Source organism: Malaya genurostris, chromosome 2 (genome assembly GCF_030247185.1).
Source record: "Malaya genurostris strain Urasoe2022 chromosome 2, Malgen_1.1, whole genome shotgun sequence".
Classification (NCBI taxonomy): Eukaryota; Metazoa; Arthropoda; class Insecta; order Diptera; family Culicidae; genus Malaya; species Malaya genurostris.
In genome coordinates, this window is record NC_080571.1 from 215882833 (window position 1) to 215910655 (window position 27823).

At 37.8% G+C, this 27823-nt stretch overlaps 1 protein-coding gene across 2 annotated transcripts in view; it reads left to right on the forward strand.

The window, feature by feature from the left end:
• LOC131427532 (protein madd-4) overlaps window positions 1-27823 on the forward strand; it is a 671835-nt gene that overhangs the window by 549576 nt on the left and 94436 nt on the right. For both annotated transcript variants that reach the window (XM_058590802.1, XM_058590803.1), the window contains exons 4-6: window positions 10912-11064; window positions 11186-11313; window positions 12679-12856. In XM_058590802.1, the coding sequence (XP_058446785.1) occupies window positions 10912-11064; window positions 11186-11313; window positions 12679-12856 (459 nt within the window). The remainder of the gene's footprint in view (window positions 1-10911; window positions 11065-11185; window positions 11314-12678; window positions 12857-27823) is intronic.

Genomic DNA, 27823 nt, shown 5'->3' on the forward strand with positions numbered 1-27823 from the left:
AAATTTCAACATATAACGAGCAATGTCTAATTTTCCCTATTTATGATTTTCGATACATAAGTTCACGGTTTTTATAGGAATTCCGCTACTCAATATGACTGTTCGCATTTAGGAAAAAATCACTTCACAAAAAAACAATCAATATAAAGCCGACTTGCTCATTTTTCAGTTCGAAAATGCCGCAGAGAATGTTCCTGTGCACACACACATTTATTTTATACCGCCTCGCACAGGCAGAGATGCCAAGTACTAAAAATTAAAATCTACGGAAAAAAAGTCCGACAAAATCTAGAAGTATCGATGTGAACAGAACAGACTAATTAGTACTAGTGCAGAGCATCTTGTAGCCCTACACAGCCGTAAAGGTTAACTTTACTTGAGCTTAACTTAATAGTTACTCTGTGCCGCGATCCCTTCACTGACACATTTTTCGATTTTTTGATTTACTTGATGACTCTAAACAATCTATTTAAATTATATAAACAACACATAAAACTGCTGCCTAGTCCAACATCAACAATTCGAACATCCCCATAGGGCTGTTCCTTAGTAGTTTTATGATATTTATTTTGACTCTCGCTGAAATAATAAAACACATTCATCGGGAAAGCGAAGAAACTTCAAAAAATACCATACGAAATTATTTATCAAAGCCCAAAGGTTTCGATTGTTTTCAACAGTAAATCAAAGTGTCGTAAGTCTACGTGAAGTAATATGACTTTACAGATCGAAAGCAATAAACGCTATAACCCCCAAGAGAATTCATATTCTCATACCACATTTAAGAGAGCTTGGACTGGCGGAATATGTTTAAATGTTTACCAGTTATCTTGACGGAGTTAGGTTAGTTTTATCAATTTTTTAAGCAACTTCTTTACCGGAAATTAAAAAAACAGAAATGTTTCAGGAATTGTCGGGAAGGTTTAAATTTTTTCAATTATTTTGAAAATGTATTGCTTGCATTAAGAATTGCCTAAAAATTTTGAAACATGTTTCTTCACAACTCCGATTATGGAACCATTCAGAATTTTTTAGAAATAACAAAAATGTTTACAAACACGTGGACCATAATGCTTTATTTTTTTCACAAAAGGCGATAAAGATATAATTGGATTGACGTGAATATTATTTGTTTTCCTCCTTTTCAATGCAAATGTAATGAACAGTAAATATCTGACATCACCAAAATGCAATCAAACCTATAACTATCATAATGCTACACACCTAGATTTTTTTCCCGAATCTCGACAAAACTTTGCCGAGCTTTGAACAGCAGAGTACTCGGCAATCATCTCGGCAAACATTAAAACAACTGAAATTCTCGGTATTTAACTTTTACCGAGATTTTCGGTTTCGAGAAAACTATAAATTACCGAGATCTTCGTCGCTTCTGGAAACAAATTACCGAAATTATAGGTGTTCAAGCATGTGAGCTGATTTTAAACAATTAATTAAAATAAAATTTTAAATATAAAAAAAACATGCCAGTTAAAACTCGTTATCATTGATTTTTTATTTCAACATTATGTTGGCTGTTGAACTGATGGGCTAGAAAATGTAAAATTAGAAAAAAATATGTTCCATGAAGAAAATATTGCCAAACATATACGCCTCAGAATGGATGCACTTCACTCAGAAAAATTCTCACTTCAATGCTACGTGAAAATGTATATGATTTTTATCCATAGAACTTTTCTTGTAATACTCATATGAAGTATAGATAGCACAGAATGAACTCATGAACTCTTAGTCCACATTTGTATCACGTAACTTTTTTCGTAGATTCTATAGAATACTTTTGTGAAATTTATACAAAGTTCATTTAAATTGTTCTGTAAAATTTATTTCATCTGAACTTACTTTTTACCAGAATTTTACTTAATAATCACATTATTTTCATGTAATTGTTACTATAAAGTTCTATATTGAATCTTAATAATGTATATTGGTACTAAAAACTAATAGATTAAATAGTCTGTTGGACATAACATTGCGATAAATTTTGTTCCCACGCAGATATTCTGAAAATTTTACTTTTATATTCGTTTCTGTTGAATCACTGGTGAAAAATATCAAAAATACAAAATGCATTGTTCTAAATCCTTTCTCCGAAGCAGCTAAACTGAAGCAAACATTGTTCCCTTCAAGGAATGCATTCAGCTGGAACTAGTAGTTCAAGATGTGATTGATGTGCTGGAAAAGATTTTACCTTTTGAACTCCGCTTTAGAAAAAAACAGAATTGAATTGTGTTTCAGTTTCGCATTTTTGGAGCAGTTTTTTTTGTTTCAGTTTCGTATTTTATTTACCCTAAAATCACTGTGATAAATACCTTAGAAGGGTCAAAAGGGATTTGGCCTATGTTGTTTGCTCTAGGTTTTTCAACTGACGCCATATTGCGAGAACAAAATGAACATGACAAAATGAATTCAAGTAAGTGCGTGACACATAAAATATATGTGACAACAGCAATAATTAACCCAAGACCTCCTGCACGCCCAAGTGCATTAGATCTATCTCTTTGCTCAACATCAATTCGACTAGATTGCACCTGGAAAATATTGCCTGATTTACACGGTAGCGATCATTTACCAATCATCATCTCAATTAGCAGTAACAAAGGCATTGCTAATTCAGTTAATATTCCATATGATTTGACAAAAAATATCGACTGGATTAAATACCAAAGTAGAATCTCTAGTATTTTGAATTCAATGGAAGAGCTCCCTCCACTTGAAGAATATGACTTCCTCGTTTGTTCGATTCTGGAAGCCGCAGAACAATCCCAAACTAAACGCTTTCCTGGGCCAACGACTAACAGAAGGCCTCCCAACCACTGGTGGGACAAAGAGTGCTCAGAGGCTAAACTCGCAAAACAAAATGCTTGCAAGACGTTTCTAAAACGGGGAGGAGGAACTCCTCAGAATTTTGAAAAACTTATGGTTTTAGAAACCAAGTACAAGAGCATACTTCGAACCAAAAAATGTAGCTATTGGAGACATTTTGTCGAAGGTTTGTCAAGAGAAACCTCAATGAGCACTCTTTGGAATACGGCCAGACGAATGAGGAATCGTAACGTGGGCAATGAGAGTGATGAATACTCGAACCGATGGATATTTGACTTTGCTAGGAAAGTTTGCCCAGATTCTGTTCCTACGCATAGCATTATACGGGAATCTCCTCCAAATAATGGTTTTATTAATAACCCATTTTCAACGATGGAATTTTCTATAGCACTCTTGTCTTGTAACAATAACGCCCCTGGGTTGGACAGAATTAAATTCAACTTGGTGAAGAATCTGCCCGACCTCGCAAAAAGACGATTGTTGGAATTGTTCAACAAGTTTCTTGAGCAAAATATTGTTCCACCTGACTGGAGACAAGTGAAAGTTATCGCCATTCAAAAGCCGGGGAAACCAGCTTCCAATCACAACTCATATAGACCCATTGCGATGTTGTCCTGCATCAGAAAATTGTTCGAAAAAATTATTCTACGACGTCTCGACACTTGGGTCGAGACGAACGGTTTGTTGTCAGATACTCAGTTTGGCTTCCGTAGAAATAAAGGGACGAATGATTGCCTTGCATTACTTTCGTCTGACATCCAAATTGCCTTCGCTCAAAAGCAACAAATGGCATCTGTATTTTTAGACATTAAAGGAGCATTTGATTCAGTTTCCATTGATGTTCTTTCAGACAAGCTCCACCAACATGGACTTCCAGCGGTTATAAATAATTATTTGCACAACCTTTTGTCAGAGAAGTGCATGTATTTTTCACATGGCGATTTGGCAACATTCAGAATTAGCTACATGGGTCTCCCGCAAGGCTCATGCCTCAGTCCGCTCCTCTATAATTTTTACGTGAATGACATTGACAGCTGTCTAGTAACCCCATGTACACTAAGACAATTGGCAGATGATGGCGTGGTTTCAGTTACTGGGCCCAAAGCTATTGATCTGCATAAACCATTGCAAGATACCTTAGATAACTTGTCCGTTTGGGCTGTTCATCTTGGTATCGAATTCTCTGCGGAGAAAACAGAGTTAGTCGTCTTTTCAAGAAAGCATGATCCCGCGCAGCTTCAGCTCCATATGATGGGAAGAATGATCCAACAGGTTTTAACTTTTAAATACCTCGGGGTGTGGTTCGATTCCAAATGCACGTGGGGAGGACACATTAGGTATCTGATAACGAAATGCCAACAAAGAGTAAATTTTCTTCGAACAATAACAGGATCTTGGTGGGGTTCTCATCCGCAAGATCTAATAAAATTGTATCAAACAACGATACTTTCAGTGATGGAATATGGATGCGTTTGTTTTCGTTCCGCTGCAAACTCTCATATTATCAAACTTGAGCGAATTCAGTACCGTTGTTTGCGAATTGCCTTAGGCTGCATGCATTCGACACATACAATGAGTCTTGAAGTTCTGGCGGGAGTTCTTCCATTAAAAGATCGATTTTGGGAGCTTTCATCACGCCTGCTAATAAGATGTGAGGTGCTGAATCCCATGGTAATTAATAATTTCGAACGACTAGTCGAGCTTCGATCTCAAACAAAATTTATGACAGTATATTTTAACCATATGTCACAGGAAATCAACCCTTCAAGATATATTCCTATCCGTGTCAGCATCCTAAGTGCCCCTGACTCAACTTTATTTTTCGATACATCCATGCAGCGTGAAGTGCGTGGAATCCCGGATCATCTACGCTCGACGGAAATCCCAAAAATATTTTCAAGTAAGTTCAGGCATATTGACTCTGAGAAAATGTTTTATACGGACGGATCGCGAATTGAAGAAGCGACAGGGTTTGGTATGTTCAACAATAATGTTTCGGCCTCATTTAGGCTTCAAGAACCTGCATCTGTTTATATAGCAGAGCTAGCAGCAGTTCATTATTGTTTGAGTGTAATCGTCACATTATCTCCAAACCATTATTTCCTCTTCACAGATAGTCTGAGTGCAATTGAAGCCATTCGTTAAAACGCTGCTGGCAAAAATGAACCGTTTTTCCTGGGCAAAATAAAACAGTGCCTGAACGACATATTGAACAATAATTATCTAATCACTATAGTCTGGGTCCCGACTCATTGCTCCATTCCTGGCAATGAAAGAGCCGATATTTTAGCCAAACGTGGTGCTATTGAGGGTGAAATTTATGAGCGACCGATTGCTTTCAACGAATTCTATAGCTCGTCTCGCCAAAGAACACTTGCCAGCTGGCAAGCATCTTGGGATAGAGATGATCTGGGTCGGTGGATGCACTCAATTATTCCGAAAATATCGACAAAGGCATGGTTCAGGGGACTGGATGTGAGTAGGGATTTCATTCGTGTGATGTCCAGACTCATGTCCAATCACTACACGTTAGATGCACATCTCCTTTGAATTGGGCTCTCCGAGACTAATCATTGTGCTTGCGGAGAAGGTTATCGGGATATTGATCATGTCGTTTGGACATGCGTGGAGTATCGTGATGCCAGATCTCAACTAATAAATTCTTTGCGTACCCAAGGTAGACTATCCAATATCCCAGTTCGAGACATTCTTGCTTGTCGTGACCTTTCATACATGAAACTTATTTATCATTTCATAAAGAAAATTGGAGTTTCAATTTAATAAAGGCCCCTTTTAAGACTTAGTTCTGATCCCAGCTGCGTCCATGAGTTCAACCAATAGCTAAATTAGAATAAAAATTATGTAATGATACAAACAAACTCGAAACAGTTTATGAAATTATCAACAAAATGTCTGAAAATAACAGCTTATTTTATAATTTATAGAAGTTAATCGTTTGGTTCAAATAATATTTCCGAGTAGATTTCATAATTAATGACGAGTTACCTAAGATGATATTTAAGCTATAAGAGAATATGTTTTAATAAATTCAAAACGTTGTGACTATGTTAGAATTAAATTAGGATAAGAATATTATGTAAAAGTGATGCTACGGCGAAGAAAAACTTATGTAAACTGCCTTAAGAAATAAACGTATTTATGGAAAAAAAAAACAGCAATAATTCTGACATATATCTCATTTCATGTTCAATCATGATCCGCTGGTTGTTAAGAAGATCACGTAAACTCCGATGACAAAGCCACTTTTGGAATCTACGTGTTTTTTCACATAAGGTTAACGTCTGGATTTTTTTAGTGTTCCATACTATTTACAGTAGAGAGCACAATTCGACTTTCCGACTACAACGAAAGTTATGGCTCAATAAAACATTGAATATTTAAAGAAATATATCACACCGGAGTACGATCAATTTCATGCAGTAGATTATCGTTGCGAGGATCTTTATCCCGTAAAAATGCTCTGGGGGATTTATTGTCACGAATAATCGTCGAACATTGACGAAATTTGTTCTTAATATCACAAAACATACTTTAGTGAATCACCGAATTTCGGTTATCTAAAAGTTGTTTACCGAAATTTCGGTAAGTTGATATCATTAACTTGCTGATTTCGGCAAAACGACCAATTGCTGGTAAAAACGGTAATTTACAAAACCGAATATCAGTAAGTGATATTTTAAGCGGAAAAGGGGCCATTATTACTGTTCTCGCTCCACTTTCACATTCACTTTACTTACATGTCACTTCACTTGATTTTACCTATTACCGATATCACGTATCCCGGGTAGAAGTGATTTGCAAACCAATACCAAATTCTGTTATTAAAATCAAACATCTCAATGGTAGAAATTAACATTATTTAGTTTGAAATAAGAGTTAAAATATGAAAAATTATAACAAAGCCTGCAAGAGAAAATAGCAACAAAATGAAGAATTCTGTCATTGTAATATCAAACCAAGAACAAAATATTTATAGAAGATGAATTTGTTAATTATTTTATATTCTAGTATTTAGAATAGAGTATTTCTTAAGTATTTCTCTTATCTGATTCTGATGCAGTTTATTCAATGATATTTTATTTGAAGATAAAACTACTGGATCAATTTACTTAATGAAATTGAAATAGCTCCTCAATAACGAAATAAGATATTATAACTAATTTTGATGTTGAACAGATATTGTACAATGTCTTGATCCCTTGATGAAATATCACGAAAATATCAAGTATCGCTATGACAACACAGAAACATCAAGCCAAGATATGATGCTAAAATTTGTTATTATTTTGACCTTTGTTTGCTATTTACCCGGGATAGTGAAGTGATCACTGTGGTGGAAAAAAACTAATTTTTTCAACAAAATGTTAGTGGCGTGATGTTCATAATGACATCAAGTTCATTCAAGTAATTACTTTTGTCTCAGAAGCGACTTCCGTAATAAGGACCTACATTCACTTCACTTGATTTCCACCGTGAAGTGACACCGGTAATAAAGGCCAGGATTTGATTTTCAAAAACCACAACAAATTTGACAAAATTGATGAAATCTTTATTGGAATCGATAGAGCGGTAAATATATTATATGTTTGAAGATGATTTCATGCAAATGTTGGCCGCGGCTCCGCTTTAGATGGCCCATGTGCAAGGACCAATTTTGGCACACACTCTCCAACATATCGGTCGGTATTTCACGAAAAATGCCACCGGCTCATAATCCACACCAACCAGTGACTTTTCTGGGATGCATTGGTAGCTCTTGCAATGTTCCTGGCTGGTCTTCACTCCAGATGTGGCAATTTTGCATGTTGACGTAACCATTCAACCAGAGATAAGCTTCGTCACTGAAAACAATTTTGCCTTAAAAAAGTGGATCTTCCTTCAACTTTGCCAGTGCCCATTCACGATTAAATTATATACCAAACGACGATTCATGATTAACTTATAGACCAAACTGAACATGTTTGACTATGTGGGATCTATCAAAAAAAATGTTGCCAAAAAGATACCAGCAAAAACACCTTTTTGTTCACTAGAACACCCCCGTTCCCCTCGCAGATTTTCGTAAGGAGCTATTAACATACATTTGTGTTGTACGCATATATTTGGAATGGATTTTATGCTCAGATCACAGCATGCTGTGCGTTTGCATGTCAGTTTTCGTTTAAAAACTCGCGTATTGAGAATGAAGTGAAAATAAAGTTTCTGGACACATGGTTAAGTGAGAAGAGTATTACTATGCGAAAATTGGCGAAGCGGTTTGGAATTCATCATGCCAGTGTAAAAACCATCACTAATAAGTTTAAGAAACACTATTCTTTGGATGAGCTACCAGTAAGAGGCAGAAATCCCGGTTCTTCCAACCCGAAACTGGACCAGAAAGTGGTATCTCTAATCATGAAGAACTAATCAATGTCAATACGTGATTTGGCAAAAAAGCAAGAATGAGTGTCGGAATGATCCAGCGTATCAAGAGGCGAAATCACCTGAAGACCTACAAGAAGCAGAAAATCTCCAAATAAAGAGTAGAACAGAAGAAGCGAGCAGCAACTAGGGCCCGAAAATTGTATTCGCGTCTTTTGCAGTGTCCGGATGCATGCGTTTTGATGGACGGCGAGGCTTATGTAAAGGAGAACTCAAAAACCCTTCCAGGTCCAAAATACTTTACTGTCGTCTTTGGGGAGGATGTGAGCGATGCGGACAGGTCGATTCAATTAGAGAAATTCGGTCAAAAGGCAAGCAGTGTGGTTTGGAGTTGACCATTTTTTACACTACCGAAACTATAAATGCAGAAATCTATCGAACTGAGTGTCTCCAGAAGAGATTGCTGCCCTTATATGAGAAACATAGTACACCTCCACTGTTTTGGCCGGATTTAGCGTCGGCTCACTATGCCAAAACCACTTTGAATTGACTTGCGGAAAAGGGTATAAATTTCGTTGAGAAAAATATCAATCCACCAAATTGCCCTCAGCTTCGACCCATCCAACGTTACTGGGCAATCGTGAAGAAGGTCTTCATGACAGGAGTTCAAAAAAAATTTGGGCTCAAGCGTCCAAAAAATGCGATGCAACACTTGTCCGGAACTTGATTAGGAGCGTTCGATGAAAAGTTCAAAAATGCGCGAAGGAATAACTTAAATTACATCCGGTTTTCATTATGCTCAAGTTTAACCTCGTACAATAAAGGATCAATTTTTAGTTTGAAAAAATATCGTTTTTTATCATAATTTGTTGAAAAAAACTTTTGTGGATAGCTTATTTTCGATACATTCCTTAGACTTTTCCAAATATTGGGGGTGAGAGTGGTCAAAAAGTGCCTTGCGTAAACATTTTTCGAATGTCATTTTCGAATCTCATAGCTTTGGTTGAATACCGACACTGCATACTATGGGATTTTCACAGAAAACAACAAATGACTGAAAGGGCAAATGAAAGAAAGAACACAATTTACTGTTCCGCTTATGTCGTTGACTGGACATGGATTTTGTTCTCATAGTTTGCAACCGAAGCTGAGAGTGACATCAATTTCTCTTCATTTTCGTCTATTTTTAATCAATGAAAATTACTTTTATTAGCCTCTGACTGTGAGTATAAAGGAGTAATTTTTAATTAAGATCTAAACTTATAATTACTTGGCAAGTTTTTTTTTAATGTCGGGAAATAACTATCTAACTACCAAAAATAATCATGGTCTCGAGCAGGGTTTTTTTAAAAAAGCAAAATGCTAACTGTTTGACTGTCAAATTTTAACTGAAAGTTGAAATAATTCACGAGATGGTCTACATTCTTATTGTTACTAGAAATACTTAATAAGTAGTCGAGATAAATTTTGTTTTTTCAACAAGATAATACTACAAAGCGAATGTTAGTTTAGTTATATCGTTAACTTTGCGAGTCGTTCACAGGGAGGTATCATCAATTCTCAGTTATTATAGATACACAAGCGGGAATGAGGTACAACGATTCTCAAACGTCTTTAAGGTATAACCGAGAGGAAAGATATTTTTACCACAAATTCGCACTTCAGCAGTACTATACATTTTCTTTGTTACGAATCTGACTTGCTACAGGTAAAGTTAAGCTGGTGAAACATCATTCTGGATGGATTGGTTGGCTGATTTCCGAATTTTTTTGTGAATAAAAAAATGAGACTACGTAGACTTTGCAGAAAACCCCCCTTCCCCACTCGTAGACAAACGTAGACTTTCATGAAAACCCTCCATCCCCCAGAGAGTTTACGTGATTTATACATGGCCCCTTATGGTGAATAACAGCTAAGCTCTTTGATAGCGTGATGTTCTTCGAAAATTGATATGAAAAATAATTGCTCTTATGCTGTTCCACATTGAAAAAGAATTAACCGATGAATTATATACCAAATGAATTACACGTATGGTCGCCATTACTGGCTATTACAGGTATTGTTAATGTTCAAACGGAAAGAAGTTTCGAAACACAAATGTGTTAGATACATACTTTTGAAGGGAAAATAGTACTAAGACAGGCATATGCGCTTCCATTTCGGACTGTTTTCCTGCCGTTTTGTTAGTAAGAATCATTGATTGCTTTTTACAGAACTTAATATTCACTATTGATAACCGAACCTACCAAAGTGCTAGAATAATGTTTTAACACCATTTAATTTTATTATATTTACGTCACTATACACAACAACGCTTTGAAAATATATAATGAACTTTACATCACAAAGGGCTTTTGTGTATCATGACGTGAATATAATGTAATTAAATGGTGTTAAAAAAAGTACTCTAGTGAAATTATTCTACTAAACGCTCAAGTGACAAATTAGTTCCAAAGTGTCTAATAAAAATATCATAGTCATATATCTAAATTTGTTTTACTCATTTCACATCCATTCCACATTCTGTAACATACTCTAATTTGTATATTTAAAACCGCCCCGAAAAAAAACGATGTAACTGAAACGATGCAACGTAAAAATGCTTTTTACGTATCTCTTAACAAATCTGATAAACCCGAACACATTCACCCGCAGCCTAATTTGCAAACACATTCCCCTTTCCAGAAACGTGCGAAGGCTCAGGGTTGGTCATCGTGGACCGAATGGTCAACCTGTTCCCGATCTTGCGACGGTGGAGTGGCATATCAGTTGCGCCGGTGTCACGCACCCCACGGCTGCAAAGGAGACGCCGTTCGGTACAAAATCTGCAACATGCAGGTAAGTTTCCAAACCACACCAGCAAAAGCGCTCCAAATCCTTTTCGCACTGTGAATTTTCCGGAAGTGTTGATAAAAGGGTACCTACGTACTACAAAGCTTATGTTCGGTCTCGTTTGCAGCCGTGTCCAGAGCAGCAGGACTTTCGTGCTCACCAGTGTGCAGCGTATGATGACGTGCCCTACGATGGGGCTCTGCTCAAGTGGACCCCACACTACGACTACTCGGAGCCATGTGCACTAACATGCAGGTAAGATCCATTCTGGGAGTTATAGGTCTTCACATGGGTGCACCTTTGCTCCTTTCCCGCCAATCAAACGATAGCAAAATCCAGTGTGATGCTTTTTTTCCTTTGACTAGCTTAGAACAGCTCGGTATCATCGTTGGAAATGAAAACAGCTACGCGTTTTCCTGTAGGCAGCGTCGAAAGATTACTAACGCGTACTTCCGCGCGAACATCAGGCAAAATTCAACAGTTAGCTCATAACTTTTAATACTGATATAATACTTTCGCTGCCACTGGCAAATACTCTTCCAACCAGTGGCAATGGTGAGTGGGCGTTACACACTAAACAAGACTCCCGGGAGCGGTCCGCTCACTTCGTTCGTCTTCATTTGCCACAAAGGCTTTTAAGACGGTGAACGTCTAGTTTACTGCTCGTTTCATTTCTGGTGTGATGAAATTCAAGGACGGAGAAGCATTCCTGAAGGAAATTGTTTTTTTTTATGTTGACTTATGACGGATCTTTAGAGCAAATTAATTTTAGCGCATTCCAAAAAACTTTGTCTGCGAAATTAATTTTAACCGCCCAGAATACATTTGTTTACTATGAACGTGTTATGATCAATATGATGTTTTAACATTTTCTACTTACGGAGCTATGTTTTCATACACTGTTTGTTTCCATGATATTTCAAAATAATCACATAGTAACAGTAAACGTGCCACATACAAAAAAAAACTTATCATGTATGCCTTACAAAAAGTTCCACGTAAAACTTTACACTAAAGTACACGAAACTATGTGCTGGGGGCCAAAGAAGAAATTTTCTGTTCATTCAACTTCCGTAGCGTAAAATAAAGAAATCCCGAAAAGCAGTAAAAAGCTCGCCAACCAACTTTGCCGTTTCCCGGTCGAAGTTTGAAATTTAAGACCTGAAGAGTACAAGAATAAAGCGTTCAGTCGTAAGGGGCTGATTTCATGAGCCACACTGCTGCTAGGACGATATAAGAAACGTGAATACAAGTTTCGCCAGTGATGGGCTTTGAACAAAGTTTACGATTCTTTGAAATAAACTGAAAAGCTGTGCCATATCAGAGAAGATTCGCTCCCGAGCAAAAAAAAAAAACAACCTTCGAAATAGCAAATTTATTCTCCTGTTCCTGTTCCTGTTCCCGCAACCGAAAGTCCTGTGGAGTAATTTGATTTCCTTTTTAAAATATTAACAAGCATCACATCCTCGCATCGACAATCTGCTTCTTTTCATTGACTCAAGCCGGTGATGCGACTGCATTGGAAAAAGTTCGCTCCCTGCCCTAAACCGTACCCTGCCGTATCGATTATTCCATTCGAAATATTTAAAATTTTCAACTGTCCACGCCTTATTCTTTCAGGGGTCGACCACAGCATTTGCTTGAGGATATGCCCGATTCGGCAGCTGCCAGTGAATCCTTTCCGCCCGTGGTTGGGGACGACGAGCCAAGTGTGATAGTGCAACTCTCGAATCGGGTTCAGGACGGGACCCGGTGTCGACCGGGTAGTTTAGATATGTGCATCCAGGGCAAGTGTCAGGTAAGTTTCCGGAGCTGTTCTATTTTTCATGGTGATGACATGAGACAAAGCTTGCCGGCGTATGGGATGTGTTATGTAACGTTTATATTATTGTTCGACTCATGGTAAATATGGAAGTGCGCATTTTTCAGTTGAATATAGATCGACCGTGAAAAGTATGCTATATAGCGTGTGTTCTAGAAAGGAACGTTAGCAGCTCGGTGACAGTCAGAACTATACGTTAATATACATGAAGTTAAAAAAATGGATTTATTTTGTAGCATCTACAGAAGATTTTAAGAGTAGAAATTATGTTTGTGCCTTGCACTATTGTTCGAAAAAAGTATTACTCATAAACACCATAGAGCGAAATTTGGATTTTTCAAATACCTCTGATGATATTTGAGGACCTACGGCACCGCACAGGCGAGAATGAGAACCGAAAAAATTATATAGATTAATAATGTTAAAGTTGTGCTACAAAACATTCATTCGATCGATTGTTCGCTACACGGAGTCCAAAATTTCCATAAATGCACATTGTATTTCTTGGCTTAGCTGTTTCAACTGCAGGTTATTGATTCAATAAACATTTTCTGTAAATTTTATGGTATACGAATAGCTTAGCTAGCTTAGTTAACCGCTCAAGAGTTTCCCGTGATTAATCAAAAACCAACTGAAATTGCATATTGAACCAAATGCATGACACTTGGGGAGTCGTAGATCGTGCGATCAATAACGTAAATGGCCACGCCCATGCAGGTCAATATGGGAAAAGAAGGAATGTTAGTTCAACACTTGTTGCTACTATTGACCGAGGAATTATCTGCATCACCACAAGTGTCACAGGAAAGGAGTAGGATTTATCTTGGTAGATAATGTGATCTACGTATTCAGGAGAAATATAGGAAAGAGCTCTACACACTTAGAAAAATTTACATCTCTATAGATGCACATAAAAGGAGCGTCGCGATTCACTAAAGTTCACAATTCAAAGCATGTAAAGATAGGTCATATCTTTAACTACACAGTTAATTCAGCTGAAGCTTACATCGATACAGAGGCTAAATTAATTTTTACATGTTAGTAGATGTAATATTATGGCATCACCAAAGAAATTACGGCATATTTGGATTCACGGCAAGCGTAAATTTCATTATTTCTAAGAGTGTAGCATTAGAGACCGCCCGTTGCCACTCCGTTATTGATCAGAATCAATTAAGCTTACAAAATGTTTTTCTGAAACAATTTGATTGCAAATAGCACGTAGTTTCACATTGTGTAAACTGCATTGATTCCTGCATGCTTATCAAAACCGATGCCGGCCACGTCCAAATATCTTCAATGTTATAAACTTCACGCGCGCGTCCTAAACATAGCGTTCGAAAATAGATCCATCGATCAAACGTTCCCCGAATAATCGACAGAGTTTAGTCTAGCCCGATCTATAAAAAATATACTAAAATATTGAATGAGAAAAATGTGAAATATCTCTAAGGAAAGATTTCACCAGTATTCTGCTTCTCCTATTCGCATTACTGTAAACAACGCGAGATGACACACCACTACTGAGAAAATAAAATAAACACTCGCGGAAGTGGTTACTACAAACCAATTTTAGATTTTCAGCTTGAATCATTTCGATTTCGATGTCGAAGACAAACATGGTTGTGGAAGAGAAAAAACCTACAAAGATGAACAACTAGAAGCATTGCTTGATGATGATTCGTGCCAAACCCAAGAGCTTGCTGAATCTTTGGGAGTGAGTCAGCGAGCCATTTCAAAACGTCTCAATGCCCTGGGCATGATTCAGAAAGAAGGAAACTGGGTGCCGTACGAGTTGAAACCGAGGGACATCGAGCGCCGTCTATTTGTATGTGAGCAACTGCTTCAAAGACAAAATCGTAAGAGGTTTTTCCTAGAATCATAACCGGTGATGAAAAGTGGATTCGATACGATAATCCTGAAGGCAGAAAATCATGGGGAAAGCCCGGGCATGCTACTTCGTCGAAGGCAAAACCGAATGTTCACGGCGCCAAGGTTATGATTTGTATTTGGTAGGTTTTGCTCGGTGTGATTTACTACGAGCTCTTAAAACCGGGTGAAACCATCACAGGAGATCGCTACCGAACGCAACTGATGCGTCTTAGTCGCGCGCTAAAAGAAAAGCGGCCACAATATCAAGAACGACATGGCAAAGTCATCCTCCAACACGACAATGCTCGGCCTCGTGTCGCAAAAGTGGTCAAAAAGTACCTGAAAACGCTGAAATGGGAAGTCTTGCCCCACACGCCGTATTCCCCAGATGTCACCTCTTCTAACTTTCATGTATTTGGTCATCAACTAGCCAAACCTGTTCAGCTGAAGAATTATACGACTAGTTGAAAGTATTTTGCTCGATTTTTCAGTGTCATGGATGAAAACACACATAAGAAAACTTTGAGAAAATCGAGTGCACTTTTTTTTTACATGTTACCCAATGACTCCGGAACCGCAAGTCGGAGCAGGATGAAATTCAGTACCAGGTTGTGGAACTCGGTTATGCGATCTCGGAGCAAATCGAGATCTTTTTTCGTGTTTTTGCATACTTTACCTCGTTACCCTCGAGCCGGAAGATCGACCCGTATAAAATTCAATAGCAGGCTATAAAATCGAGAGACCCTTCATTTGAATCTAATGTCGTTTTCGCTTGATGCCAAACCTAACCCAGTTTCTACCCTAACTGCTGTCAAACCGTTTGTTTGCAGCTGGTTTCGAACCTAGTTTCAACGTTATTGAACTGAAAATCGAGTCAGTTTTGAACCTGGTTTTTATAACAGGTTTGCTCAAATCCCCATTGCTAAGTGCGAAACCAACACAGTTTCGTGGAAAGTGTTTGTTTGATGAAACTACGCTAGGTCAGTTAAGGTTTTCTCAAGCGAAAACGACATAAGATTGTGAAAATCGTACCTGCCAAACCGAGTTCAACATATTTGTTACATACGAACACAAACATTTTTCATACTCGACGAATTGAGTCGAATAGTATAGTTGGTTTTCACGGCGATTGCAAAACTGACACCCTCAATTAACTCTACACCGATTATTGAAATATGGCACATGGTTGGCACTTCCGGTTTCAGAGATATAATGGTTTAAAGGACGGAAGCAACAAAACGCGTTTCCGCTCAGTTTTCTCCGCTATGGCTGAACCTAATTCAACAAGTTAAGGTTCGTTTGAAAGCTACTATTGGACCGTCACGCTTTAAGATCAAATAACTGGCACTTGTTCCGAAAATATAGTATTATAAGTGACGTAACCGACATAACGCGTTGTGTTTTCACCACTCAATTTTTCAGAGATAGCTTAACCGATTTCTACAAATCTTGGTTCGTTGGAAAGCTACTATTAAATTTTGAATGAAGTTCGAAGATCAAACGACTGTCACTTCTGGTTCCGATGATATAACGGTATAAACGGCTAACCGCACACTTTTCATCGGCTGAATTTTCTCGAAGATGACTAAAGGAGTTTTATAATCTAATTTGAAAACTAACAATGTCAATTAAATTTAGTAGAGTTATGGCGAACATTTCCGGTTCGAGCGGTGTAATGAAAGTGATGAAAGAATCTATTTCGAAAGACTAAGGATGAAGCCAGAGTAGGCGCGACACGCGACGCGATGCGATGCGATCATTAAATGATGTGAATTTCGTTCGTTTGTTTCCAGCAAAAAGTTAACATGTGTTCCAGAGTAAACACGAGGCGTTGCATAGTGACAAGCGATTTTCGGTGCAACAAACAACGAAGCAGTGCGTGCTTAGTTTTTCATGCGACTAACGAGCGAATAAAGGTTTCCTAATTTATTTTTCGCAATGGCGGAAGAAGATAATTTGATTGATATCGAAGCAGTTTTTCAACAGAAGACGCTTTGAGATCAATAATCTCGCGACTATGGAATTTGGTTCTTGTGAATAAGTGTTGGAAAGAGGTTTTGAAAACATTAGAAATTACTGGAAAGTGAATCAATGAAAGTACATTAAATGCATTTTGAGAATATTTCGAGTTATCTCGATGAAAAAAGTCTATACTTGTTTTATAAATTTTCTAGATGAAAAGTGCTAAGATAAAATGGAATCATCTACGCGATACATTTGGTCGGAAGCGATGAGAACTACTAAAATTTAGATCCATGGTTTCAGGTACACTGAAGTCTTTTTTTATGCGAGTTAACGTACCGCATAAAAAACCGCATAACTCTGAAACTTCGTATAAAAAAACCGCATAACATAAAACCGCATAACTCTGAAAATTCGCATAAAAAAGTCGCATAAAAAAGACCTTAGTCTACTGATGTAATCTTCTCGAGTTGGTTTTATTTCAACAGGCATTTTTCAAGTAAAAATCTTCGAGGAATCTAATACCTTCTGAACATTACAACGGCAACGAAGAAGGGTAATTTGAAATTACACCTAGTCAGATTGAAACATTCGAGCTAGCCAAAACATCCAGAGTACAATCAGTTGCTATTCTATTCGGCGTCTCAGCAAGAAGTTGAAGCGAATTCCGAAAAGATTATCCAATCGGCACTACTTCTGGAAATAAAGCTTCGAAAGTTAGAACTACTGGCGAAAAAAACATCGCCGCGTGATAAAGATTTACCTTCTGGCAAAAGGTAGGATTTCGGATAGAGCTGCAGCAATTGACATTACAGCATGTACATGGCTTAAATAAAAGATTTCGTTTGATTTTGATCAGAATTTTCTTTTCATTAAATATGAACATAAATAAATTATATTGTTTTGGTACTGCTGTACAAATTACTTTGATTCTGGCTACTATCTCTCATTGGGAATCTTTCGTGTTACGCATCGCGTTGCGTGTCGCTCCCACTATGGCTTCACCCTAAGACTCGTTTGAAAGCTACTATTAGGTTGTTTGATAAGCTCACAATACTAATGGCCGAGGATTAAATGTTACAAATGTTTCAATGAGACTATTTAATTGGCAAGAGAAAGATAGTATCACATCACTACGTGGACTAAGAAGAATTTTTTTCATTAGTTTTATTTTTCACCTTTTATTACATTTATATGATTCGTACACAGTTCGAAAAAATCTTGCGATTCTTCATCTTATAGGATGCGCATAAATGGAGCGTATTATTTCACACAAACTTATATTCAAGAACATGTAAAATTGTGTGAATTGAAAATTACATGGTTTCTAATAGAATAAACGAAAAAAAGGAACAAATGATCGATAGCTAACAGTGCGGCTTGTACCGAGAACCATTAGATCACAAAGCACGTCACTTATCATCTAAACCACAAAAGCACATATCCGCTCGTTGAATAATGGATACATATAAATCCATACAGCGGCACTTGGTGGCCGAATGAAAATTGCACTCGGAATCAGTAAAATTCTATACGAAAGAAGTATTGCGTCACTTTACAAGTTAACACTCTAAATACCAAGCCCGAAAAAAAGTTGGAACGGAAACTTTGAGTATGACAGCTCAGCTCAGCTGTCAAATCTCAATAAATTTTACACCCTCGAATTTTGTACAGTTCGTAGATTATTTTAAGTATATCATTATTGACAATCGGTTAGGAAAAATCAATGAAAATGAAATGAAATTTTGTCAGGCGCAAAAAATGCCCTATCTGCTATCTAATTTTGTTTCCTTTGGCATCAACGTCGCGACTGAATATTGAGAGCTCCAACTTTATCGAGTCATAACTTTGTTAATAGTCAACCGATTTTCAAAATTTGTTCATCATTGAAATGGTACTAGTTTCAGAAATAAAATGCACTAAAACATACGTAAAATAGAGTTGTCTACCTAAAGTTATAGAGAAAACTGTAAACAGAAGACCACAAAAAAGATGGGATTTTTTACAATGGTCGTAAATATCTCTGAATTCAAAGCGATGACCTATATGTTTTTATACATCATTAGATTGCTAATAAAACCAGTTACAAATAGGGCTAAACTAGCAGTCTTTTTATATTCAAAAACATCTAAAAATAAATAACAAACACTAAAAAATTTCAAATTTTTGTTATTTTATCAAAATGCTTAGAAATTAAAGCGGTGACACACTTTTTATACTCTTAATTATTGTTATTAATACTCACGATTATTTATAACAAATTTAACTCAATGTTCTTAAGGAGAATCTAAAAGCAAACGGCATAAATACAGAAATTTTCAAAACTTTTTACTTTTCTCATATGGAAAGGTTATGCAATCACTGTGAAAATCGACTTTTGAACCAAGACCCGGAGGGCCTAGTGTCATATTCCATTCGACTCAGTTCCTCGAGTACGCAAAATGTCTATATGTGTGTGTATGTGTGTGTATGTATGTATGTATGTATGTAACCTTTTTTTGAACTCACTTTTCTCAGAGATGGCTGAACCGATTTTCAAAAATTAGATTCAAATGGAAGGTCCTGTAACACCGTATAAAGTTCCTGAATTTTATTCGAATCCGACTTGCGGTTCCGGAATTACAGGATGATATGTACAAAAAAATGAAAATAAGTGCACTAACTTTTCTCAGAGATAGCTGAACCAATTCTCACAAACTTAGATTCAAATGAAAGGTATAAATGTTTTGTACAAAGTTCCTGAATTTCATTTCGATTCAACTTCCGGTTCCGGAATTACTAGGTGATTAGTATAAAAAATTTTTTCATCACTTTGCTCAGAGATGGCGTGGCAGATTTAACCAAAATTAGGTTCAAATGAAAGATCGCATAGTCCTATATAAAACTCCAAAGTTCCATCAGAATTCGACTTCCGGTTCCGGAATTATAGGGTGAAGTCTGTTGAAAATTAATACAGCCACTTAAAGTGGCAAAACAAAAAACATAAATAAAATTCTAGACTAACCGCGTGACTATTCCAATCGGTAGTAATTATCAGTGGTCAAATAAAATAAACTGGTTCTGGCTATCCTGATCCCCGGTTTCCGATTCCGAAAGCAATGGAAAAAATGTTAAAAAAAACTCACTTTCCTCAGCTATGGATTGACAAATTTTCACAAATGAATATAAGTTCAAATGAAAAGTCTCGTGGTCCCATGTTGAATTCCTGAATTCCAGCCGACACCAATTCCGGACAACCGGTTGCGGAATTACAGGGTGAAGATTCTTAAAATATTTACACCGTTACTAAAAGCGCTAAGTAAAACACGTTAACTAATTTCTAAACTACCTACAAAACTAGTCCAATCGATAGTCATTGTCAGTAGACGGCCAAACAAATTTATGTCGGCTTTTCTGATTCCCGGTTTTCGATTAACAACCGGATATCGTGACTATAGACTCGGAAATGGTTCCCAGTCACTTTTCTCGAACCGACTTCGATTGTACCGGTTCCCGGACTCCTGTTTCGGAAGTACCTGCAATAGTGGAACTCACTTCGTTTTCTCAGAAATGGTCTTATCGATCTGAGAACTGCTTTACTCTGTAGGTTATACTAGTTGATGATGAGAAAGGCATCATTACACCACAAGTTCAAGTTCTACTTTCGTATTGTACAAAGCCATTGCAAAAATTATGAATTTCTGTTATATCTAAAAACTAAAAATGTGTTGGTGAAATTCAAATTATGAGTCTCTAAGAATTATAGTTTCTATTGATTGCAAACGATAGAAGTATGAAAACATATTTTGAGACAATAAAATCTCAATTTACGCGAAATTTAATTTACGCACCCATAACTTTGCGCGTAAATTGAGGTTAGAGTGTATACTGAAACGTTGAAGGCATAACAGAAATTTTAAAATTTCCGATCCTGCACCGATTTTTTGGATTCTACGGAAATGTTGGACAAGTTCAAAATTGTAGTAGATATCAATTGAGATTGTTTTACATGCACATAAAAATTATTTGGATCTATTGTTTATTCTTTAGTACAGCACAAAAATGTACAAGTCATCGCTTTCATTTTTGATTTATGTGTTAAAAATATTTTTTTTTGTAATATTTATCAATATTTACATTTACACTGTATATTTTCAGGTTGTTTTTGATGGTGCAAAAACGTCAGCTTAGCATAAATTGTAGCTGGGTTGACTAGCAATCGAATAATGTATAAAAACATATAGGTCATCGCTTTGAATTCAAAGATATTTACGACCATTGTAAAAAATCCCATCTTTTTTGTGGTCTTCTGTTTACAGTTTTCTCTATAACTTTAGGTAGACAACTCTATTTTACGTATGTTTTAGTGCATTTTATTTCTGAAACTAGTACCATTCCAATGGTGAACATATTTCGAAGATCGGTTGACTAACAACAAAGTTATGACGCGAGAAAGTTGAAATTCTCAAAATTCTATTCCCAATGCTGGGGCCGCATAAATGCATGTAGGGCATATTTCGTGCGTGAAAAAAAACTTGGAACGGGAAAAAATTACATTTTCATTGATTTTTCCTAACCCATTGTCAATAATGACATACTTAAAATAATCTGCGATCTGTACAAAATTCGAGGGTGTAAAATTTCTTGAGATCCATTGAAAAACAGCTGAGCTATGACAGCTCAAAGTTACCGTTCCAACTTTTTTTGAGGCTTGGTGCTTCGCGTAACTTTTTGAGGCTTGGTATTAGGAGTGTTAAGTAGTTATGATTTGTATCGTTTGTGGAATTATGTTACCTGTTAAATTCATAATTTTTTTCTGTGTATCTTTTGAAAAATAGAATAGTTACAGCTGGAACAATTTGCAGTTATTTTCAGAAATTTAAGCTCCTAATTAAAAATGGCCAATTAACCATTCTAACGTTTAAAATCGTCAAAAGCCAAAAATTTACGCCTATCAACGTCCTCCTAGAAGTAATCGTTCTCGAAATCATTTATTTTACAAATTCAAAACTTTCGAGTTTATCACTGTAGTACATACAAAAAATCATTCACCATTTTAAAAAGTCACTCTTAAGTCGAAATGGTCTCTATATCCGTGTAAGATCAAAGGTTGGTCATATTGAAGACGGGTGCAAAGTTTCACAGCACTTATTTAGCCCTTGAGTCCTCTGTGTAGAAAGTATGTACCTCTATAATCAAACAATTGTCTCATTCATTGCAAAGGCTAGGTTATCTAAACAGAAGTAATTAACTTACAAGCTTGGAAATTTATGCATCCAGAAACCTACTCGAATGTATGAAGTAAATTAATTTCCTCTGAGAAAGAATAGAATCGGTCTGTTACAAAGATAAGAATGCTACCCATTTGTTCTAATAATCATCACATTTCTCATACGTGCACAATCAACACATTATGAAAGCTCCGAAGAGTCTCTCCGAAAACATTCTTTCGTCTAATTAGCTTCCATTCGTATGGCTAGTGAGTTGAAAACTTATCACCAGTCGACAGACCAACCCATATGCTAGGAATGTTTCCTCGTCTTGCTCCCAGAAGCCCAGAACCCAGATAATATATTACCCATATGCGGACAAGTTGTGCTTACCAACCCATTCCCTGTTTTGGATCTACGAGAGTATGCCAAACGAGTCTTCTACGTAATGAACTAAGTCCCCGGCCGGTACGAATGTGTACATACACCATCACCGGCTTCCTAATCGTCTAATGCATCACCCTACGGCAAGGAAAAGTAGTTTAGCACTGGTAAAAAGGACAACAAAATAATCAAATTCGTATTCAAATGAGCCGAAAAAAAAACAACCCAGCTCTTCCTTGTGGGCGCCAGCGGAGGACAGCAATCGGTAGAAAATCTATGGTGAATCTCGAGGCATGTATTCCTGATTGCTGATCCTTGATAAAACAAGTAAGTGGTTAGTCTTATGTATTGAGTTTCCGATGAGTAATATATTACTACCTAATTTAATTTGCTCAAAATTATCACTCCACGATTATCTTCCCTCCGGTGTTATTCCTATCAAAACTATAGAGATTTTCTGTACCACATAGCCGTCTGTTCTCAAAATAGGCAAAATGTATGCATGAGCAAAATACGCCAGGGAAAAGTTTTGCTTCAATAACAGAGTTGAGTATCTGATGCTACATCTTTTGCCATACCAGAATGCCATACCAGAATGCCCCTAAAGTGAAACAGGAATGTTCACCATGTTGGGGTGGGAACTCAAAAAATGATCGGTATGAATCGTTTTCGTCAGTACCAGGGAAGCAGTTGTAGAGCCGTTAACGATGAAGTATGTTTATTTTTTGCATACCATGTCAGGGAATAATTCTTCATTTCAGTATAGCATAGCTTCATTTCAAATTTTGACAAATTTGTGACGGATAATTGTTGAATTATCACTGAAATACATACTCGAAGTATGAGATATTGAAGACGAAAAAGTTGAAACTGGTTTTCGCATTCAGCCCTGGTTCAAATTCAAAACCTATGTTTTATCCGAAAGCTTCGGCTTGTAATATGAACATGATGTCTGGTTTTCTCGATGCAGTGAAGAAACTACAAAAAGGAAAAAAAATCTTACGCTTCTTAGTAGTGGTAGTTTAAGAATTCTCCCTTCTAATCCGTCTTCTTTTTATTAGCCAACTTCTTCAAGAAGTTGTGGGAAAACGAGGTCAAACGTTTAATGTTTCTATGTATGTGAGCTACAAACCCGTACACTTACGAAGCATCGTAGCAACTACAAAAGCCATGAGGAAACGGTTCAACATCGCCAAGTTCCATTCATATTTTATACGGTTATTTGCATCACATATTCAACGAAATTGTCCACATATCCTTCTTCGACCAGAAACCTCCAGAAAGCACCATAACCAGACATATTTCGATTACAAAGCGAAAGAAACACATCGATTTCTATGAATAGGGCGTTTGGTGGTTTTGAGCTTATCGCCACCTTGTTAGCGACCTCACTATTTTTCACCATTCCGCTCGACACGTAATGCGTAGCAGAGAGTGAGAGAGAGAGAGAGAGAGAGAAACGATTTTTCAGTAGCCAACCTTGAGGGGAGTGACAAAGTGGAATTTTCATGCTGCATAGTTTGCTTTTATGTGGTTCGTTTCCTGCCTGCGTTTGCTGATGAAATCCTGATGCATGAGAATTTCTGAGTAGAATGCAGTTACGACGAAGTTGGCTTTTTTGCGTTCAAAACTATGCGTTGTCGTTGCGCTTCAAGGGTGTCATACTTGTTGAGTGATATTTTTTAGATAAGTAATACAACCAGATGAGCTGATAACTATGAGAATATGAGAACAATCAGAACAAAGACATACTAGAACCGTTGTATAATATTGGGTCTACCAGTAACGTTTCTGAGCTAGACAAAAGATGGCGTCATCAGCTGGTATGTCAAATTTGAGGCGTTTCTTTCGATATTTTATAGGGCTATTATACCAATCTCATATCCGAAGTCATCTCATTAGTAGAGTCGCCAAGTCGACTTTCAATCAACGAGTTATGATAAAATCAGATACAATATCTTTGCTTGGAAGAATAAGAATCAATACCGTAGGAAAAATAGTTCAAAAATTGTACATTTCTGTTTTTTTTATTCTATATTATAATATAATTTCAAGGCGCACTGCTTAAGCTCTACGATGCCAAGGGTATTTACTAATCTTAATTACGACTAACTTAAAACTAGAATAGTATCATTATGTAATGTAGTATCGGGGTAGCGGATTCTCGAGAATTCAGCTTTCAACTGGCGATCGCAGTGGCCGGTGAATTGAATATTGCATGAGGGTCTTGCATATGGCGTTAGTGAATATCCATGTTGGCCGCATCCTTTGGTCCGTGTGGGTCCGAGGGAAACACCCCCTGGCTACGAAGGCCCGGCGGGTGGCCCGCATGCTGGTCATCGACTGGAGCGGTCTTCCGTGGGCGGTGATGATGATATTGTCGAAGAGAATGAAAGAGAAGTAAATATTGTGGAAAACGTGGTAAAAAGGGGTTGTGGGAACAAAATGTCTGAAAACGACAGAGATCTGATTAGTTGCCATCGAGATGGTGAAGAGACAGGGAAGGGGGAACGAAAAAGTTAGTGACAAAAAAAAATCTTGTTAGTTCCAATGGAGATGGTGGACAGGGACGGGGATCGTGAGAATCGGGCGGATGTTAGTGTCGAACCTGTAGGTGGAGTACATTTCTGTTGTCATAGTGATGCGAAAGCTCGAAGTGGATGTACCTGTTTTTATCTTACCCTTCAAATGAATCTATCGAACAGAGACAGAAGATCTCGCTCTAGCTAGTGCTGACACGATGGTCCTCCGGCGAGACAGGAGGTTGATGCAGGCCTAACAAGCCGCCCGGAAAACACTTGTTACGAATAATCAGGATATAAATACGACTCGGAATAATCTGCAAAGACCTACGCGACGAAATAGGGACTACGATTGGAAGCTTGGCACATGGAACTGCAAATCGCTTGGCTTCCCAGGGTACGACCGAATGCTGCATGATGAGCTTGAAATCCGCGGCTTCGATGTCGTAGCATTGCATTGCGGGAAATTTGTTGGACGGGACAGAAAGTGTGGAAAAGTGGGCATCGAGCAGCTACCATCTACCAGAGCTGTGGTACAACCAGCGTTCTAGGAACGGGATTTGTAGTGTTGGGCAAGATGCGCCAGCGCGTGATTGGGTGGCAGCCAATCAGTGATAGGATGTACGTATTAATGATCAAGGGTTGTTTCTTCAATTACAGCATCATCAATGTGCACTGCCCACATGAGACAAGACCCGATGACGAGAAGAAAGCATTTTACGCGCAGCTGGAACGAACCTACGACAGCTGTCCACGGCGGGATGTAAAACTTGTCATCGACGACATGAATGTTCAGGTAGGCCGGGAGGCAATGTACAGGCCTGTGATCGGGCTGGAGAGCCTGCACGAGATATCCACAAAGCCACCTGGAGATCACCTGATCAACATACGGAAAATCAAATCGACCACGTTCGGGCGATTCTTCTCCGACGTCATCAATGTCCGCACCTATCGCAGTGCCAACATTGATTCTGACCACTACCTTGTTGTAGTTTGTATGCGCTCAAAACTATCGACGGTGCACAACACTCGTCGCACAGGAACGCCGGGATTCAATCTCGAGCAGCTATGTAGCGTTCGTACTGCAGAGGAATACGCGCAACAACTGGAGCTAGTGCTACCAACGGAAGAGCAGCTTGGAGCGGCGACTCTTGAAGACGGCAGGAGGAACATAAGGTCCGCCATGAGTAGCACTGCTTCAACTGTACTAGGTACGAGGTAATCAAATCGAGGAAATGACTGGTTTGATGGCGAATGTCAGCAGTTGGTCGAAGAGAAGAATACAGGGAGGGCGAGGATGCAGCAAAACCGCACTAGAGCGAACGAGGAACGATACAGACAGGCACGGAACAGACAGAACACGGTTTTCCGGAGGAAAAAGCGCCACCAAGAAGACCAAGATCGCGAAGCGATGGAACAGCTCTACCGCGCAAATGATACACTGAAATTCTATGAGAAGGTGAACCGCTCACGTAGAGGCTTCACGCCACAGGCCGAAATATGCAGAGATACCAGTGGTAACCTTCTCACGAACGAACGTGAGGTGATCGACAGGTGGAAGCAGTACTATGACGAGCATCTGAATGGCGAAGCACAGGATACAGAGAACGACACAGGAATCAATCTGTGTGCACGCTCAGACGACAACAGATTCCCAGCACCTGATCTGACGGAGATAAGTTAGGAGATCGGCAAGCTGAGGAACAACAAAGCGGCGGGCAATGACCAGTTACCAGACGAGCGGCTCAAACATGGAGGAGAGGCGCTGGCTAGAGCGCTGCACTGGATGATTTCTAAGATTTGGGAGGAGGAGATTCTACCGCAGAAATGGATGGATGGAGTGGTATGTCCCGTCTACAAAAAGGGCGATAAGCTAGATTGTTGCAATTACCGCGCAATCACATTGCTCAACGCCGCCTACAAGATACTCTCGCAAATCCTTTGCCGTCGTCTATCACCAATAGCTAAGGAATTCGAAGGGCCGTACCAAGCGGGATTTACTGGAGCCCGCGCTACTATGGATCACATATTCGCGATAAAACAAGTACTCCAGAAGTGTCGTGAATATAACGTACCCACGCATCACTTATTTATAGACTTCAAAGCGGCATACGACACAATCGATCGAGAACAGCTATGACAGATAATGCACGAATACGGTTTCCCGGATGAACAGACGCAATTGCACTATGGTTCGAAACGGGAAATTAGCGTGACAAATATATTTTCACTTTTAAATATTAGTTTTTTGTAGTTGGTGTCTTCACAAAAGTTGTTTGTAATCAAATGGCGCTCCTTTTAAGGAAAAAAGTTACTAGAGTGGTTCTCATTTAGATTGAAATCTGAAATCTAACTTTCTTAATTGAACTCAAAAATTATTTTGTTATAAAATGAAGTTGTAGGAAATTTTATTTTGAGCAACTTTGCTGAAAAAAGCACTTCTTTAGCTTTTCATTTGATCGAGTTACATCAATTTTCCCAAGTAAAAGTAGGGTGGCTTCTGAAAAATCACTTCTTTTGTTCTAACTTTTTTGTGAAATGTTCTACAGAAAAGTTGATTTCAGAAGAGTTGTTGAACTAATCATTGCGCATAATTTTGCTAAACCAAGCTTTTTTATATGAGCTAGCAGTAAAAAGTTATAATTGTTTTTTCAACGAAAACTAGTCAAGCTTCAAATATCAATATTCATTAGATGCCAAATCGATAAAAATGTATCTTATGCGGTTCCTGAAAGGTCATAACATAAGTAAAAATTTAAGAGAAAATTGTATGGGTGTTATTTTTTAACTTATTTAAATTAGTTTTAAAAACTCAAAAACATTGCATAACTCTCAAACGCCTTAACGTATCAACATACTTCCTTCAGCAAAATAATAGTATTAAATTAGTTCTACAAGTGTTCCATACATTGTCCATCCGAGAAATGAGACACACAAAAACTACAGCCGAAAATAGATTTGTTGTAAGTCAAAGTACTTTCTGAAACCCAAGAAAATCTTTAGTTTGTTGAAAT